General features: G+C 40.3%; 1 protein-coding gene across 1 annotated transcript; it reads right to left on the reverse strand.

Moving 5' to 3' along the window:
- Positions 1–3,389: 3,389 nt before the first annotated feature.
- LOC126559359 (general odorant-binding protein 83a-like) lies at positions 3,390–4,453 on the reverse strand. The gene is made up of 3 exons (XM_050215506.1): positions 4,294–4,453; positions 3,867–4,123; positions 3,390–3,407 (listed from the first exon to the last, which is right to left on the reverse strand). Exons 1-3 carry the CDS (start codon positions 4,451–4,453, stop codon positions 3,390–3,392), a joined length of 435 nt encoding a protein of 144 aa, XP_050071463.1.
- Between the last annotated feature and the right edge of the window lie 13,531 nt (positions 4,454–17,984).

The following is a 17,984-nucleotide window of genomic DNA, read 5'->3' on the forward strand; positions in this document are numbered from 1 at the left end:
GCGAGACAGCTTGTCACCATGAACAGGCATCTGACGGCGTCCTAAACGGTTTTCGTGATGCACCTGCAACGTGATGGCAGTTCGCAACGGTTCGCACTTATCCATCACTCGGGGTGACTGTGGCATATTTACAACGCTTGGGAGCGAGCACAGGGACACAGAAATTAACTTTCCCGTGACAGAAGCAACTGGTGTGGGGATGGGAGTGATGAATTCGTAACATGACGGCACGATCATGATGAAGATGTTGTGAAGATGTAAAAGCGGTTAAAAGTTTCCATTCGGTGCTTCTGTCATAAATCAGCTCAAGTTGAACATTCCGATGGGTTGTGTTGGGATTTTATGCTCAGAAGAATGGCAAAACGATTGAGGTCGTAGTGAAAACCTTTGGCTGCAGTCAATCGTGAATGAAAGTAAAGTTGTATATTTACGCTGAAAATCATTTCCATCGCGTCATAAATGATGGGATAATTTGTTAATTTACTAATTTATTTTATTGAATTCAACAGGTCGTACGCAAGATTAAAGATAGGACAAGTTATTCAACAGTCAAATAACGATGGATTGAAATCGTTGAAAACTCAAAGTTTAGATAATTGCGATACTCTTTTCGTAACTTATTTGTCCCATGCCATGTAATGTCACAAATGTAGTAATTCTTGAGGCTCCAGCTGACATCAATTTCATGCATTTTGTAGAGATAAAATCCACTATAAATCAGAGAAGAATATTTCTTTAACTGTGTTGTTACCTTTTTCATTGTAATATTAAACAGTGACGAGAAATATTAAAAAAAGGCATTTCTCCTCTGTTATTTGCCTTATCCCAGGCATGCTCTGTTGAAGCTGATTTGTATTTGAGTTGGTGCTGCTAATGATGGTGTAGAGGTGTTTGTTGTTAGTCCGGTACTATTGCTGTATCTATTGCCTCAATCGTGGTTGATCGTGGACGGTCCGGATGAGATTTGAAACTCGGTCCAGCCGTTTGAAAACCGGGGCCGTTGTTACTTATACCACCGGGCCGCCACCCCGCCAAACCCACCAAACACTCCAGAACCCAACGCCAACGCTGTCAAACTAGTTGTGTGAAGGCTGCAATGATTAGGAGAAAACCGTGCTGTGGAAATTGCCTGCCTCACTTTTACGGCAGTGTTGAAATTGCCCACGAATGCAGTAGCCCCGTCTTCGGATCACCCTTGGCACTACAAAAACACTGAAAATACTGAAGACATGGATCACACTACAAGTAACTAAAAAAAAACAAAATGGTGAAAACCAATAAGGATTGAAAGGACACAATGTTTCGCAGTTCATACAACAGTTGTCTCCTTGTTTGAAGCAATCCGCGATTTAGGGAGAACGAACAACTAGATGAATTTATTTATTTTTTTGTACAACAGCTCTACGCCATATTGTCTCAGCTGCATGAATGTTTGATACATTTCTGGCAGCGTACAATTCTTCGGAGTAAATTTAGTAATTGGAATAAATACAACACTCAGAAGTGAATCTTTTTCGAGTAGATATGTTCATATAATACATTTAACAAGTATTTTAAAGATAATTCCGCATCTCATCAATTCCAAATCAATTGTTTCCGCCGTGACAGAATCAATATATTACAGTGCTGTTCTATCTATAGATTATCCACATTAGCTTAGGCAGTGCGTAGAAAGTTCGAGAGTGTCCAGTTTTGCTTTTAAAAGGTTCTCCCTAAAAAAGAAGCCACAGGAGTGCCTAGAGAGAATAATATAAGGATAAGCAAAATTAAATGAACTAAACTTTTCACGATCGTACACTTTTTCGTTGAAAATGGGCTCAAACATGACTTTGTGATGAGGGATTCTTTTGATCAGATAGGCTAAATTTGCAGTCACAAAGGTACATGTACTAAAGCAGTAATATAATCGCTGCGATCCGGGTTCTGGAATTCAAGATTTTGGCTCCGGGATCTGGAATCCAAATAAATTCGATATTCCGCTATCTTGGAATCAGGATCTGGGATCAAGCTAGGGATGGTTGCATAAATACGAAATGAACACTCTTATTCGCTACTGAACATCATCATTTAATGCCCTCATCCTTCATAAAAGGTTGATCCAGTGTTTCTTTGTTCCAATGATTGGATTGTAATTTTTTAATCATTTTGCCATAAAACAACGTAAAATTTTAATTCTTTACTTAACACTTTCCGCTGAATTAAAGAAGTATAACGGCACAGTACATATGTTTGTATAATTGAAGTGATATTAATATAATATGAAATGTCAATCAAAAAATAGGATAAATGAATTTGGGGCATTACAATACACATTTCAGAGCAACTTTTTGTCGATAATTTATAATTTGTTTAACACAGTGAGTTTTTTTAGAACAGACAAAAAATGATTAGATATGATACAACCTTTCTTAACATAAATGTATCAATGGTTTATTTTGGCTGAAACAATGTTAAGCTTAAGTACAATGGGTTGAAAGCTCATGATAATATATTAAAATCCGATTGTATTTTTATTAAATTTGTTGATCACTGATTAAAGCTCACTGTTTCCATTGCTCATTAACCACATTAGAATTGGGTTCCAATTTTATAACATTTCAAATATTTGTGGATCTTCAGGGCGATCCTGGTTGAAAAACTCAAATGCAAACAAATACCGCAACCCAACTTCATCCAGAACGAGCAAGTGACGAACTTAAATAAACCCCATTTAAAAGCTAGCCGGAATTGTTTTTAGCGGCATGTCCGCCCCACACGAAACCGAAGTCAAATTGTAAGACTTGTTGAAAGTTTTTCCCTGAATGTAATTAAAAGAAAATACGGTCTGATTATAGTTTCTCTTTACGTTTTTGTTTCTCAATGAGCCGTACCGAGCCATTCAGATTGTGTGCAGTTTTTCAGCATTTTGTTTTTTCCTTTATTTTTTTTGTAGCTTTTTGTAGACAGGACTAAAAAATCCTGTTCTCAGCACGATAGATGGAGGTTAGTAAGAGAAAGTAAGAACTCTGCCCTCAAAGTTCAGATCGAAATTTTGAATTTCATCCATTTGCACCGTTTTGGAGCCACTGAAAGCCGCTGGAGTGGCTGGGGCTTTTTGTCGGGAAGAGCAGGACCGAGCCGTCAAATGGTGGCGTTGAAGTTGGTTAGTCACAGGTTGGTAGAATCGCTACGTGCAGTGCAATGCGGAAAGCAGGCAAAATAGGTTAATTACTAATTCTGTACCACGACGAACAGGGATGCCCGAAAATCCAAACCGTGTACGACTTTACGAGCAGGATTAGCCTGCAGCGAGCAAGGATCACTCAATCGCACTCACGATGCACATCCTCACACACACGGTGAACCTAGCAGGCTGGCATTTCCCGTTTTGTGGCTACTTTAACGTCGGCTTACACTAGGAAATAGTGCTGTAAAGAAAGGTATAAGCAAAAGTGGAGTGAACCCACGATGGTTAGTAAAAGAGAAGTGAATACGCGAATGCATTTAAATCTCAAATAAAATGCTGGGCGGTTTCCGGAGATTTTTTTTTCTTAACTTGCTTTCAAATTACAAAAGGGAAAAAGAGAAAGAGAGAGAGAGAGAGAGAGAAAAAGAGAGGATTGGGAAACCATATTTGCCGCACGGTGGCGTCACACTAGCCGGAAGCAATTAAAAGTTAAACTTTTTCAATTAAAAACTTGCCACCGAGAAGAAATTATTCCGATTTGGGTTTCGACGAATCGCGCGCGCTTTGAATATAGCTTTTTTTTTGCGTGTTCTCTTTTTGGTTTTTCGTTATAAAATAATTTCTAGCGGAAAAAGCATACACAAGAAAGGATCGCTTGAAACTGTTTCCCGCTGTTCGTAGAAATGTCAGTGATTTTTACCTTGGGGTCAGACTGCTTCCAGCACTTGTGCAGCCAGAATGCCTTATCGCAGAGATTTTCACCCTCGGGATAGAGGCATCGTTTGCCCATGTGCAGCGCAATGTCGTGCATCGAGTTCGGGAGTGCATCGTGCAGCTTTTCCAGATGCACGTCACCATTGTCGTCGACCACCTTGGCCTCGTGAAACAGACAGTTCATGTAGCATTTGAGCTTTTCGTCCTCGTGGATCTCTTCGTCACTAAACTTCTTGATCGCTTCTGAAATGGGATACAATTACATGAATGAGTAGAATATGGCCATGCTCTTGAGAAGCTCAGAAAAAGTGTAAAGATTCTGTATGACTTTAAATTAAGTTAAAGCTAGGCACTGAATTCCAATAAATCTAATTCGAACACTGAAAATTTAGGATAAAAGTTCAAGAGCTCACCCTCAGTGACACCAGTTTTTCCAACGCAAATATCGTGCAAAGGTTTCATGGCCTCCAGCAGCTCCGGGGGTGGATATTCGGCATCACGACGAGGTGTATTCTGTGCCAACGTCATCATGCAACACATCATACCGACAAAAACGACTGTTATACACTTCATTTTTCAAAGAGTTTCTTTAAACAAACTGTCCACCTTTCACCCGGTCAAATGAAACTCAAACACGGACTGAAGCAAACATTCGCGTATGAAGTCACTTTTTATAGAACTGTTCCTCGAAGAAAAACCGCTGCGAAAAGCGTTCTATTTAAACAAATAATTAAGTCCCATTCCTCGACTGCACGGCAACGATGACACTACCACAATTGGATAGCGTCAGTTAATTACCTTCCCGTCGTCTATTTACCGATGACCATTAATTAAAAGCAGACATCAGGCCTGTCTCTCTAGAGCTGCGTGACCTACCCGCCAATGACAATTAGTGCAATGTGACCCGATTTTAGGAACAAACTGAGGACGTTTGTTTTTCCGGTCTTGCACTCTTGGGCCTCTCTAACGATCCCTAGTGTCTAAGTAGTTCTATTTGCTGCACCGATTCCAAAACATCCGCAACCACTATCGCTCAATCATTGGTGTTGACAAATCAATCACGAGCAACATGTTTTTCCATTATCCTATTAGGGTCGTTGGAAACTTTGAGTTTGCCCAGTGCGAACGATAACACAAATCCGTAACGCAACGGCAGGAAGATGGAAAAATGTTTTGGAAACTGTGCTAAACATCACATCACAGGAAAAATAAACTTAATGGTTCATTAAGCTCGCCCATCGTATAGAGTAGAACAAAACTTTTCCTTCATCGACTCGGCGCTAGAAGCTTCTTTGCCCGTGACAGATACGTATGCTTCTCGGTGTTTTCGCATCGTCACCGGTGTTGGCAGAATGACGATGTACGAACCTACCAAGATGATGACATGGTAGAAAACCGGGCAGTCTCAGACTGTTTTTGCCGCCGTGCGTTTGCTGAGGGTTGTTTAATTCGATCCGGAATCGATCCCATTCACCGATCGGCACGAGGGTCGCTGGGCGGAGTAATTAAGTTCATGGTTAGAAATAATTATGCGCCTGTGTGTTATGCCGAGTGGTAAACAATTAACTCACGAAATGCGCCATTAAGTTTAGCTACTGCTTGTGAGTCGTAGGTCCGGGGAAATGTAGTAATTTGCTTTGTGGATAAGAATAAAAGAGGCATGATTTAAGGTGAAAAAGATTGATGAGATTGTCGCTACTTTGTATCGCGTATTGTGCAGTGGAAAGATCGTGTTGATACTTTGGACAGAGTAAAAATATTTTTTAAAAATACTGCAGTAGTGTTCTTTAGTTTATGTGTAACAAAATCAATAATTTGATTATTTTCAATTATTATTTTAAGCAGCTAGCAAGCACTTTGAATGTTTTAGCAAGTAACATTGCTCATCAAGTATAAGACTGCCGACACGGCCAATCTTTAGCAATATTAATTTGAAAGGTTTTGTGGAGAAGTTTGAGGTTGCAGGAGAGTTAAAAACAATGATAATTCACATGGCATACCCAGTTCTGCCACGGGAAAGTCTGCTTAGCTTCTGCTGTTCCTCCAAGCTCCTTTACTTGGAGAATAATCATACGATTGTCGGTTATTTCTGTAGAAGAATTAAACTTTGCTAATAGCCCTTGCAGTCGATATAAACCAAATGTGATTTCAAAAGATATGCCACTCAAATAATGTGTTATTATATTCAATTTCTGGTGTTCAAACCTATCTATAGATGAAGGGATGGGATGTGCCTTTATTATTGTGTTATTGTAGCGTTAATTTGGGTAGATGCTCTAAGTAAAGTTCGTTATTTTAAGTAGATTTGTTTAATCAGGGCTTTCCTTTCTGGTGTGGTGTTCCAAGAGTAACGGTGGCGATATTGGAACAATAAAGAAGCGTCTATCATTAACTAGCAAAAACGTGCTGTAGTCTAAATAAAAATGTAATTGGAACATTGATTAAAAGTATTGGGCTTCATTAAGTTTAGAAATGATTTAATTTTGATGTTTTTTAACTGGCAAGTAGGTTTTGAGTTGTTTCTTTTAATGGAATAAAACAAAAAAAATCCTATTCTATAGATAATTAGCACAAGGAACAGTAACTTAACGCATTATTCAACCAATTTGTAAAATATTTTATCCTTTAAATAGATCAGAAAATTTTCATTCAATTGAATTTTTGTCACATCTACTCACTTCCCAATCCATGCAGTTTTTTTCTTTCAACGAATTCTTAACCGTAACACTTTGTGCCATTTGTGGACTTTTCGGAAGTAATCCTTCTTTGGTAAAACATCATAAATCACCGATGAAGCGTTCCTCGCGTCTACCTGCGATACACGCACTAAAATGGTGTTGTAGGTTACAATCGCACTGGATAAAAAACCATGCCACATAAACATATGACGCCCGGCACTTCGTAAAAAGCTGTGATAGTTCTGATCCACCCTTAAGGATAACCTAAAGACAGCAAGAAGATACAAACTAAGAGCAAAATTTTGGGGGGAAGGGAATGTATTCAATAAAGTTAAACTTGTCCCGGATTTACTCCATTTCACCAAGACACATCTTCACAGAACTCGTGTCCTTTTTGTTCGGTGGAAATCCAAAGAAAAGCGAGAAAAGTGGTAGGCTTGCTATCTGAATGATGCTTTTGAAAGCAAATGGGACAAAAACTGACCGTTGACGTTGTGTTGGCGTTTTGTTAAACACACTCTAATACCCACCATCTAATAGCCGGGCGGCCCTTTCAAAGTCACTCACACAAACACTGGGTCAGCGAAAGGGAAGAAAAATTTAGCTCATAAATTTAATTTTCTATCCCATCCCATCCTTTCCCATCCTCCATTAACCGTCACCACTGGGCAGAAAGCGAAAGGAATTGGCATTTTTTATGCCCCTTTTTTTGTGTTGGAGAGTAATTTCGTGCAAATGTTCAGCGATATCAAAAGGCCAACCCCGAGTGACCAAAAAACACGAGGCGTCTCCGGAGGATGAAGCTGATGAATGACGGTGAAGCAAACCTCAACCTGGTCCTGGCTTGTAATAGAGGTCACAGTGCTGTTGGTGGTAGTGATAGCAGTAGTCTCAGTCACATCAAAAGCATACAGCTTCCAGTTTTGAAGCTTGGGTTATCAACGCCATCGCTCATCGTGCGAACCCGTAGTCCGCGTGGAGCGCATTACTTTTATTTACAAGAGCAGCAAAGAAAGAAAGCAAAAGTTGGATGTGTCCTTTGCTGCTTATCAAATTTACCACCCGAGTTCATCGCTTTCTTCTACTCTAGGTAAATTTTTTGCATGATTATATGGGTGTGCGTGTGGTTTCGAGCTAAAAACCATCACTCCTAAGATGCTACTCGCCATCTCCAGCAGACCTTTTTTCGCTCAACTCCGCCACTGGCCCATGTGGTGTTGGGGAAAGATTCCTTTGGTTACTGATTTTAAGATGGCTCGACGTGCATCGTCCTTTTGCGGTCCGGTCCCGTCCCAACACGCCGCACCATGCAGGACTATGCGAATAATAACCGATGCGAAGAATGACAACGATGGCGACGACGACAACCATGGTGACTGGTGTGGGCCAGGATGCGTTTCCACGACGATGCTTACCGTCCGTTCGCTGAGGTGAAAAGATTACAGTTCGCATGCTTTTATTTCTACCCAACACCACGTCACACCATCCGTACAGCTGGCTGCCCTTTGTCATCATTTGGTGACTCACACGAAGTGCAACCTTCTTCTTCTATTATCAGCCACTTTTCGTACCTTTTGCCCTTTTTTTTCGTCCATTCGTCTCTCGCCAGCACACGAAACTTAGCCGAGGATTCAATGAAAAGGGACCAAGACACTGTACGGGAACTGCCTTTCAACAGGACGCTTATGATTTATTGAAGCTATTCTTTGCCATTGCGTGGTCGCCGTCGTCGTCTTCCATGCAACCGATCCCCATGTTCATGCTACCCCTCCGGATGGTGGTTTTAGCTGTGGTCATTCTGACCCATCCTCCGCTAAATGTCTCCCCGTTTACTGTCCCACTCGAAGTCACCTTCCATCCGGGCGCGCGGGTTGAACTTCACCGTCGGTTGATTCATCGCACGGTCGGATAATTTATTCTTATCATTCGCTCATTCGCCGCTCACTACAACATTGCTCATCAACCCATCCGCCGACCGTCCGGGCGCATAAAGTGTGGAACTAGTTTTCTTGAATCATAAAATATAAATTTGAGCACATTTTTCATTCACGATTCCGCAGCGGAACAGAATGGCGCACGTGCAGGAGCGGTTTGTTTTGTGGCAGCGCGATAAGGCGCAAGATTTCATGCAAAACATTAGTTACGCGATTATAAGTAGCGTCTTTGGTTTTGTCCTTTGACTGTATCGTTGTTGTTTTTTTTTTGCATTCTTGGTTGATCGCGGTGTAAGGCTGTTGCGTGATGATAGAGCACAACACACAACAGCAGAGTAATCTTTGGCGTTGGTTAGCTTACGGCTGCTTCTCATGGTTAAGGGGCCAAGTGACCAAGTGCTTTGTTTGGCGTTATCTGCATCTGCATTCGTGTACTTATAAAATGGAAAAAAATCTGTCAAATGAAGAATGAAAGAGGTGACTTTGTAACTATTATTAGAGAGGAGAAAAACCTTTGGTGTTTACTATGGACGTGGAAAGAAAATATATTAATGTGTTGCTTCGTAATAGCATTTGCAGTGAATTTTAACAAAAGAACACAAAAAGTATGTAAGTTGTAGTTTGGTTTTCATCTTAATCATCACTGATTGCCGTTCATCACTGAGTAGTAGCGGTCTTGTAGAGATCAGTAATTTCTATTCAGTCGTCCAAGATTATGATTACAACTTAACGCAGGCTTAATGACCTTCTAGGTCACGTCAGACATCGAACGGCTTACTAGACTTGCCTATACCACATAATTGGATAATCAGCCTCCACTACAGTACGGATAGGATTTGATCCTTGATCCTGCTATTTGACGACCAGTCGCCTTTACTGCCAAGACGCCCTAGATCCAAGATTATAATAGGCAATTTTGAAAGGCAGTCTGAGACAATTTCTGAGTCTGATAAACTGACAACTGGATCATTTATCAGGAGATAAAAGGACATACATTATCAATGAAACATTTGACGCACGGCCTAGGTTACTGTGTCGCCAGCATCACGATTTTGTACCATCGACTTAGTATTTATCATCAAAAAGTAAAATCATGATCCTTTGTGTTTTGTCATAGCTTTCGCTTATATGCGTTAAGTAAATTAATACTTTTGATTGAATGTATTTGATGACCGCCAGCCTTTATTTGTATAAATTTAATGGGTCAGATATTGTTACATTGTGTGCGTTCGGTAGCTTGTTTCTCCAAACTTTGCATTTCCCCAACAAATCATCAGCCTTTACTTTTTTGTTGGGTTTAATTTTAAATGAAAAGTAATAAATTGGAGTGACGGATGCAACCGTTGGTGATGGAACGTCACAACAAACAAAAAAACTTGGATAACTATATTTCCTTACCTCTGTTTTTGGCAGCCACCAAGTATCGTTTTATTTTGATGGATTGGTGATATTTCGTAACAAAGTTAAGCTCGTGTACAAGTTCGTTTTTAGTGATTTCGTTAATGTCTTGAACCATGTTCTTACTTTTTACATTCATTGCATGATGTCATTACTGTTGAACTTAAACTTAAGTGCGATAGTTGAGCGTTAAAAACAAACATTTTAATCGTTTTCTTCATTTTTCGATGTACTGCGGCATCCAGGACTTCGTTAGTCTGCAACTTCTTCACCGATTGTCGATTCAGAATCATGAAGATGTTCACACCAGTCGTTTTACCTTAACTTATTCTCGACAGATTCATCATAAATTTGTCCAAACATGTGCTGACGAGTCTACTTAAATCAGTGATTTTTTGGAACAGTCTTGGTTGGAACAGTCGATTTCACTTACAATAATTTATTGAAAATATTTGTTCATCATCTAGAGAAAATTTGTTGTTTTGAATGTTTTATTTCTGCTCAAGTTTGACTGATTGTACAAGCTTAAAATGATTCTATTTAGATTTCTAATACTTCTCATGCGAAATTATTCTTACCACGCTGCGCTTTGTACGACACATAAAAAATAAATGCTAAACACGAAACTCCGATTATTTCAAAAGGAACCTCGGAACTATAAAATCATGCTGTACATTGTAAACAAAAGAGATGCTGCAAACAAGCTTCCGAAGCATTTGTCGTAACGATGTCATATAAATTGAGCTCGAAAGAAAATTTCAAAACAAAATACCATTAGTGCAATCAGTCCCCGAACCCCGAAACGGTGTTAGCCCATTGCCGGTGTTGGCCGTGTCGGGTAAGCAAACAGGGCAAGAAAGAAAGAAACACAAACCATTCTCCCAAAGTCGGTCGGAAATATTTCCTAACAGGGAAACTTTGCGTACTGCACAAGCACCAACTCTAGTGCTGGCATTGAAACATTCCGACCAGCTCAGGAGCAAAAGGGTACGCGTAAGCACTTACTACAACTACTACTACTACTACTACTTCTACTCACACAACTACTGCTGCTATTGCTGCAACCAATCCGTACCGAAACTATCGTCAACTCCGAAGCGAAGAGTCAACAAAACTCACTTCGACAAATTCCACCGCCCAGAACGACCGGAACCAAGGTGAGCATGGCGTAAAATATGTTTTCTCTGGAAAGTAAACTTATGGCCCGCCAACTCTTTCTTTTCCTCGCCAGCTTCCGATGTCTGCAGCGGAAAGAAAAACGCATAACCGGATCCCGCGCAGCGAGCTGAACCTGAACCTGTACTTCAAATATTGCTGAGACGATCTGAAAATCTTCACCGAAACCACTTCCTACCGCAGCATCGCAACCTAAATAGTCGTTTTGCTGCCTTGCGGCCTCAGCGTTCCTGCTCCTTGCACAGCTTTTCCTTTCGCCTCAAACGACCTGTCTCATCGAGGTTGGATCATTTCCGGTTCCGTGGTTTACTGTCGAATGGGATGAGTACTCTGTTTTTGTTCTCGCGTCCATCCCCCGCTCACTGAAACCACATTCCGAGGTCGCAATCATCAGAGACATTCGGCTGTACCTCCACACCGCCCGGCAAGGTGCTATAGATGGTGCGGAAAAATTCAACCGGTGGCACAGTTTATGAAAAGTCATAAATTTTACTTTTGCTTCCTCGCCCGTGTCCCTCGCCACTTTCACTACTACCATGGACATGCATCTGCACATGGTTTCATACGCGTCAGAACCGCACACTTGAACGATGAAGTTTTCGTCCTTAGTCATCCACCTTCACCAGATCTTGCTTCCAATTGGCCCGTGCATTCTACCAATGGTCGGCACTCGGTACCTGAGGTTCTCAATTTCTTTTTGGTTTTGAAATTGTACCGGTCTAGGTTGGTAGAACTAAGGACAAGCCTTCGTCCTTCGCCCAATACCAAACGCATCTAACGGGCAACTTGGTGTTTGTCTGCCTCTCCTGCCGCAATCCGCCTGCCTTACTTGGAATGGGGGATGGAGAACGTAATTTTAAACTCAATTTGAAACACATTTCCGGGGCATGTTTGGTAAAATAGCACATACACATACACCACCACATACACCACCACCACCAGAAACAATAAACAATGGAAAATTGTGCAAAAACTCTGACAAGGCATACGGAACCGACATGCAGATCGCTGTTGAAAAACCGTTTGTGTAAGATAGGCGTCTGCACCTTGGGCTGTGTGGTTACATCACGGTGTAATGACCATAAGGTACAGCTCACCGTACAACGTAGAAGCTGTACGATTTTCTTCTTTAATTTTGTGTTCGTAGCAAAAGCTCGGCCAGAGTTGAGACTGGATTGTCATTTCTAGTTGGAAGGCTCGAAGCGATTTTCTCAAGGTTACACTGTTCGTATGATAGAAATAATACCTTCCCTGAAATCAAATTATTTTTTTTTTATTGAAGCGTTATCTATAGGGGTGCAGTGCGGAAAATGTGTTTCAGATCTCCACACATTTGTATCCCTACATCAGTCCTACCTACAAACATCAGACATCCAAAGGAGCATTAAAATTTGTTTCATGTATTTTACCTTAAAGGTTCACAAATCGACTATGATTCTTTAACGCCAAAAATCCCTAGTTAATTTGTACTTGAACAATAGCAACGAAAAGACTTCGAAAGGGAAAGAAAATTTCTGGAAGGTTTAACTTTAGCTATTTGATCTGTGAATAGTCAGTCCTGTGAACCGTGGGACGTGCCGTGTAAAAGATCATCTCGTGATCTCGAACCGGGAAAAGCATGAAATGCTTGCACAAAAGATTATATTAATTTTAGGATGAAAAAGTCAGTTTTACACTATGTTACTAAAGTTACATGAACAATTTAAATAAACAGTTGAAGCGCATATATTGTTCAAATCTAAAATAAAATAATAGTAAATACTGCACGCTTATGTTTTGCTTGAGAAATACAAAATGAAATGTTCAAGCTTTTCTTTTCGGAAAGTGTTTAAATCAGATTAATTGTGGTAAATTTTCAAAAGTTTATATTTTTCTTCGTGTAGATCGGCCTGAGTGATAAATTTAACGAGGTTCATACGTTTAAAACAAAGGAAAAAAAGTTCCAAGCCCATGTGCTCAACTAATATTTAACAAAAAATGATTGTATTCAGAAGTTCAACGCCAAACATTTCATGTCATTCGATGTTTATTTTTCTATTGGGAATGGTTTAAAAAAATTGTATAAAAATTCAAGTAAATCTGTAAAGTTTGATGAGTGTTGTGAGAAAAAAGAGAGAATTCAAGCTTTGGAAAAACATGGAGTGAAAGTTTAGCTTCTGAAGCCTTACAGACTGGCCACATCATTGAAGAGACGAAAGCGTTCTTGAAGCTAATCATAATTGTTAAACTGCGTACGGTGTCTAACAAAAGATATAAAAGGACGTGTCGGATATACGCCCCGTGCGATTTTCCGCTAACAAAGCAAATGTGCGTTGTAAGCTACTTTCACCACTCTGCACCCGTATCAAAGATTCGAGAATAGCTCTGCCGAAAAGATACTTTGAATTATGGTGAACAAACTTAACGACACGGTTTGCAAAGAATATCATACCTGTACTCCAAAGTTAGAAAGTGCTCAAAAAATCGAAAATAAACTTGCCAAATTGTGGAACTCAAGACGCTCAAGTTTAAGTAACACGGACAACGTTAGCGTGGGGGTTTTGGAATGATTTAAAACATTAAGACTGGAGCAAAAAATCTCAAGACTGTCGCTGACATCAAGGCGCAGGACGAAAGTCCATGCATCTATTCTGGATATCGTCCAGGCGTCGGGGTTCCTGAATTGTGAAAAATACCTCTAAATGTATGAACGATTTTCCGATTTTGAATTTGAAGCTTGTCTTGCGCGTAAACTATAGCAACTGGATCCACCTTACTGATCGAAATACTTTAAAATAAAACTATAAAATACAAGGTTTTCGTGCGGTTCGGGAAAGGTTTTTTAGCATCACAAGCTGCATCGAATTAAATTCATCTGCTTTCCTTATTCTTCGTATTACTCGCTTTTTTTACGCTTACATTAATAACTGCAGCTAATCGGATTTACATGAGACCTTTCCAGATGAGCTTTAATCTAGAATCGTCTGAACGTGCATTGAAACAACCAAATGTCTTTGTTAAGTGGTGGAGGAAAAGTCAGTCAGGAAATAATTCCTAGAAACCGGCGCAGCAATCACTATGCTAACAAGCTTTACACATTCATCGAAGCATAATTCTTAGAAGATTCCACTATATACGTTTAGCATTTTTTTTTCTTCAGACTTTGAGGTTTCTTTTCACAGTCAAGGTTCACAATTTTCTAGCTGCTTTTCGTTTATGATCAAGGGTAAGTGAATATTTCTGAGACCTTCCACTGGTAAACTGCCGCCTGGTTTGACGCCTTGCAGGTCTTTTCAAAATGCACATGTAGTAATGCAGTGTAGGTGTAGTAAGTGATAGAGTTAATAGTAAGTTATTAACAGGAAAGTGTTCCTAAGAAAGTCCTCCATTTTTGGATGAACAATATTCCTTTTAAATACTTTTTTTTCACATTTAAAAAAAACATTGAACATTTGAGAAACGATGTAACTCACATGATGTGTTTTCCATATGATACAAATCCAGTATCGTTTACCTCTCGCTTACGATTATTTGCTCCATTTCACATCAAACCTAACCCCAGAACAGTTTCTGCCAGTTGGTTGTCGATCGTGCCTTGAATGCAGGACCAGGACCAGTTTGCGTGTCAACGTGACTCCTCCGGGAGCTTAGTGGCATAATCTAAATAGCTGATTCATGAACGAATGTATAAACATTCTCTCAGTATGTGTGTGTGTGTGTGTGAACGAGCTTTTTTTTCGACCGCATTCAACAATAGCACACGGGTCATCGGTATCGTTCAGGGATAATAGCAAACGGCATTTTGTTTTTCATTACCCATTTAGGGAGGGTTTTTATTGCCCAATGTTGGACGATGTTGGCCGCTTCGCACGGTCATCATGGATAGCACACGTCAGCTGGCGGAAAGAGTTATCCCCCTTCCCTCTCTACGCTTACCACCCTCGGGGAGGATTCGGGGAAAGCTGACCGTAACCATTAGGAAGCGAAGGAATGGGTTTTTATTTTTCAAGCGATCGGATTAGTGAACACCGACAGACAGGAGTAAAGAAAAATAGCAGAAACATCATGCTAAATAAATACAAGCTCATCGTTCGCTGCCCACAGACGCACAGCTAATGCCTTGCTGCCTGTTGCGGCTAATAATAATCAGTGCGTGCCGATCGTGCCGAACGCGAATGTGCAATGTGGTAGCCCGGGAAAACGAAAACATTTAAAGCCATCAGCAAAACATTCCTAAGCCTATCAAGTAAAGTCCTGTGAGTGCGGGGATGGAAGCTGGAAATAAAAATCACAACGATAAGCTATTCGGTAGATATCTCGCTCGCGCGTTGTGTTGGAAAATTCTTTTCCAGCCTTGTTTTTTGCCCATTCAGATAAGGATCAGTAATTCTTCCAACAATTGGTGTGTAAGCACGAGGGGTTTATGCTTTACGGTTGATATTTATAAGTGATTATAATCTTAATGCTTTAGGCGGCCCAGATAACATTCAGGCTTCGGAAAAGAGAAAAATGCGGTCGAAAACAAAACGATTTCACTCCAATGCCTGCCAATGCCCAGTGTTTCGATTATTTTTTATTTTATATTTTTATCATTCGTTCAGTACACGGTATCAATAATGTTTTCGGAATTGGATTTGGATCATTGCGGATGCGATTGAAATACAAAAAAAAATCGCCCAATCGATACAACCGCACAGCAGAGCATACTTCAAACTCAGCTTCAAGAAAATGAGTCGAAATTAAATCTTGCACCACGAGTATCAAATTAAACCTGCGAAGCACATTTGTCTGGGGGTTTATTAACGATGATTACGCCTCAATTGGTTCCGTTTATCACTATGGTGCGAACCGAGTAGCGTGTCAAACGAAGAACAAGCTTCCACGGTTCGAATAGATACCCGCGAATTAATAGGCCACAATTCTATGCGGTCCTGTTTCAAAAAGCAGACCCTAGCACGAACGATGGCCCAGTGAACAAGCGGATTTAATTGACTGAGCGTTCCGCTGCAGAATGTTTGGACACCGATTTTTATCCAACGCTTTGGACGGCACGAGAAAGGCTCAAGAAATCATTCAGACGAGCCATTAAGGGGTTGGGTGCGCTTGAAGGAAGTGTAATTTAGTATTGGTGTTTTATTCCTTTTTTTATTGCTCTTTCTCTCTTTCAGTTCCTTTTCGGTTTCCAAAAAGATGCGAACCCGCAACCCGAAGAAAGACAGACATCATTCTTCAGCGTGGCCCAAACAATCATAACGAAAGGGAAAAGGATGTTTTTTTTTTTTGCGCGGAGGAGGTAACATTTTGTTTATTTCCCGGCCATTATGGAAAAAAGACTGATTTTTATAGTCAACATCATGAGCTTCTTCGGCAAGGAACTCTTTTTATTTTTATTTTTTTCAAAGCGGTCAAAAGAGGGACGGATTTGGTGGATGGCATGAGCTCTAAAAGTGAAGAACCTTCAACCGTTTGGGAGCTCGAGTGGAGGAACCACGGGGACGGGCCACAGTAAGCTAGTAAGCGTGCGCCCTAATCGACAATTTTACGGTTTGTTTCGAGCGGCCCACCAAGCAAACGGATTGCGGTTCCTGTTGGTAGCAGAGAATGAGGTTCGGATTCAACAACAACAACTCCTACCAAACCAGCATCATTGCCGATGAGCAACGCTTAGAAGGGAATCACTCTGTGGCTTTTTAAATGACGGTCGTCCAACTTTTCTTTCCAGTGGGGATGGTTTTTTTTTATGTTGTTGCTCTTTTGGGTGGTTTGAATGGCATTTAACCCTCCTTTGGCTGAAGGATTAATCAGACCGGTGTGAGTGGTAAACGGCCAATACAAAGTTGGATGAGGGCTCAAATTATGTCTATTAAATGACTCATTTCTGCCAAATGATAGATATGGCGACTTTATTACCAAGCTATTGTTGAAAGTAGTTGAATAGGTTTGGTGTGCTTCAAAAAAAGTCTTAAATAACCCTCATTTAGTTCATTGCTAGAAGCAGAGTTGTGGACATTACATCTTATCACTTTGCTGAGTAGATTCTCTACTAGCTTAATTGAAGTAAAATTGAGAATCCAAACCCTTCCGGATATATTTCTTACGCAGGACTGAATGACTGCCCAACTGCAAGTAAAACCAAAACAACTAAAGTAGATTTGTGTAGAGGCTGTAGTGCCGACAGAAGTCAATTGTAGGAACAGGCAGTAAAGTCCATGAACTTGAGCTATTTGGATACATATTATTCTTTTTGTCCCGCCTGCAGAGCCCATTTGGGAGGCAAGAGGGAAAAATCTTCATTGTCTTTCTTTTCGATTCCGGTCGAGTTTATTCTACTGACGGCAGACCGCCAACCACAACATCGAAATACTGGCAACGAAATGGGGTTGTGAACACCACAGAGTATTTGCAATAAAGGGTGTTATACTGGAAGCCAGCTCCCGGTCACCACGGCCTGGCCGTCATGATGAAGTAAATAAAATTCCAATCGAGTGAAAATCTTATCTCTGATGAGCATATTCCTAGTGCTGATTAAAGAGTGTTTTGTTAAATCGAAGGTGCAGGTGCAGATGTTCCTTTAAGAATTTCCGTAACCTACATTATTTTTACAATCGATTATTACGGTCCAGTGCCGTATTGTCGTAACAGTCTTTTGCAAGCTAACTATGTTATTTACCATATCAGGTTCATTTGTTTATGTTATACCTGGTTGATGGTTTTCGTCGCTTGGGTAATATAAATGATCTTTGGGACATACAATAGAATATCTGTCTTTTCAATTTTCCTGGAAAATGCATTTTTCCATCTGAATTGCCTTTTTACAATTTCAAAAGCCTCGGTTTTTGATAAAATTTCCTCAATTAAATAAATGATGAATGAATGGTTAGTCTTTTAATGTTTTAACCTAAAGTTAGCATGATCGGTGTTTGATTCACGATTATAGAC

Source organism: Anopheles maculipalpis, chromosome 2RL (genome assembly GCF_943734695.1).
Source record: "Anopheles maculipalpis chromosome 2RL, idAnoMacuDA_375_x, whole genome shotgun sequence".
In the NCBI taxonomy this organism is placed as follows: Eukaryota; Metazoa; Arthropoda; class Insecta; order Diptera; family Culicidae; genus Anopheles; species Anopheles maculipalpis.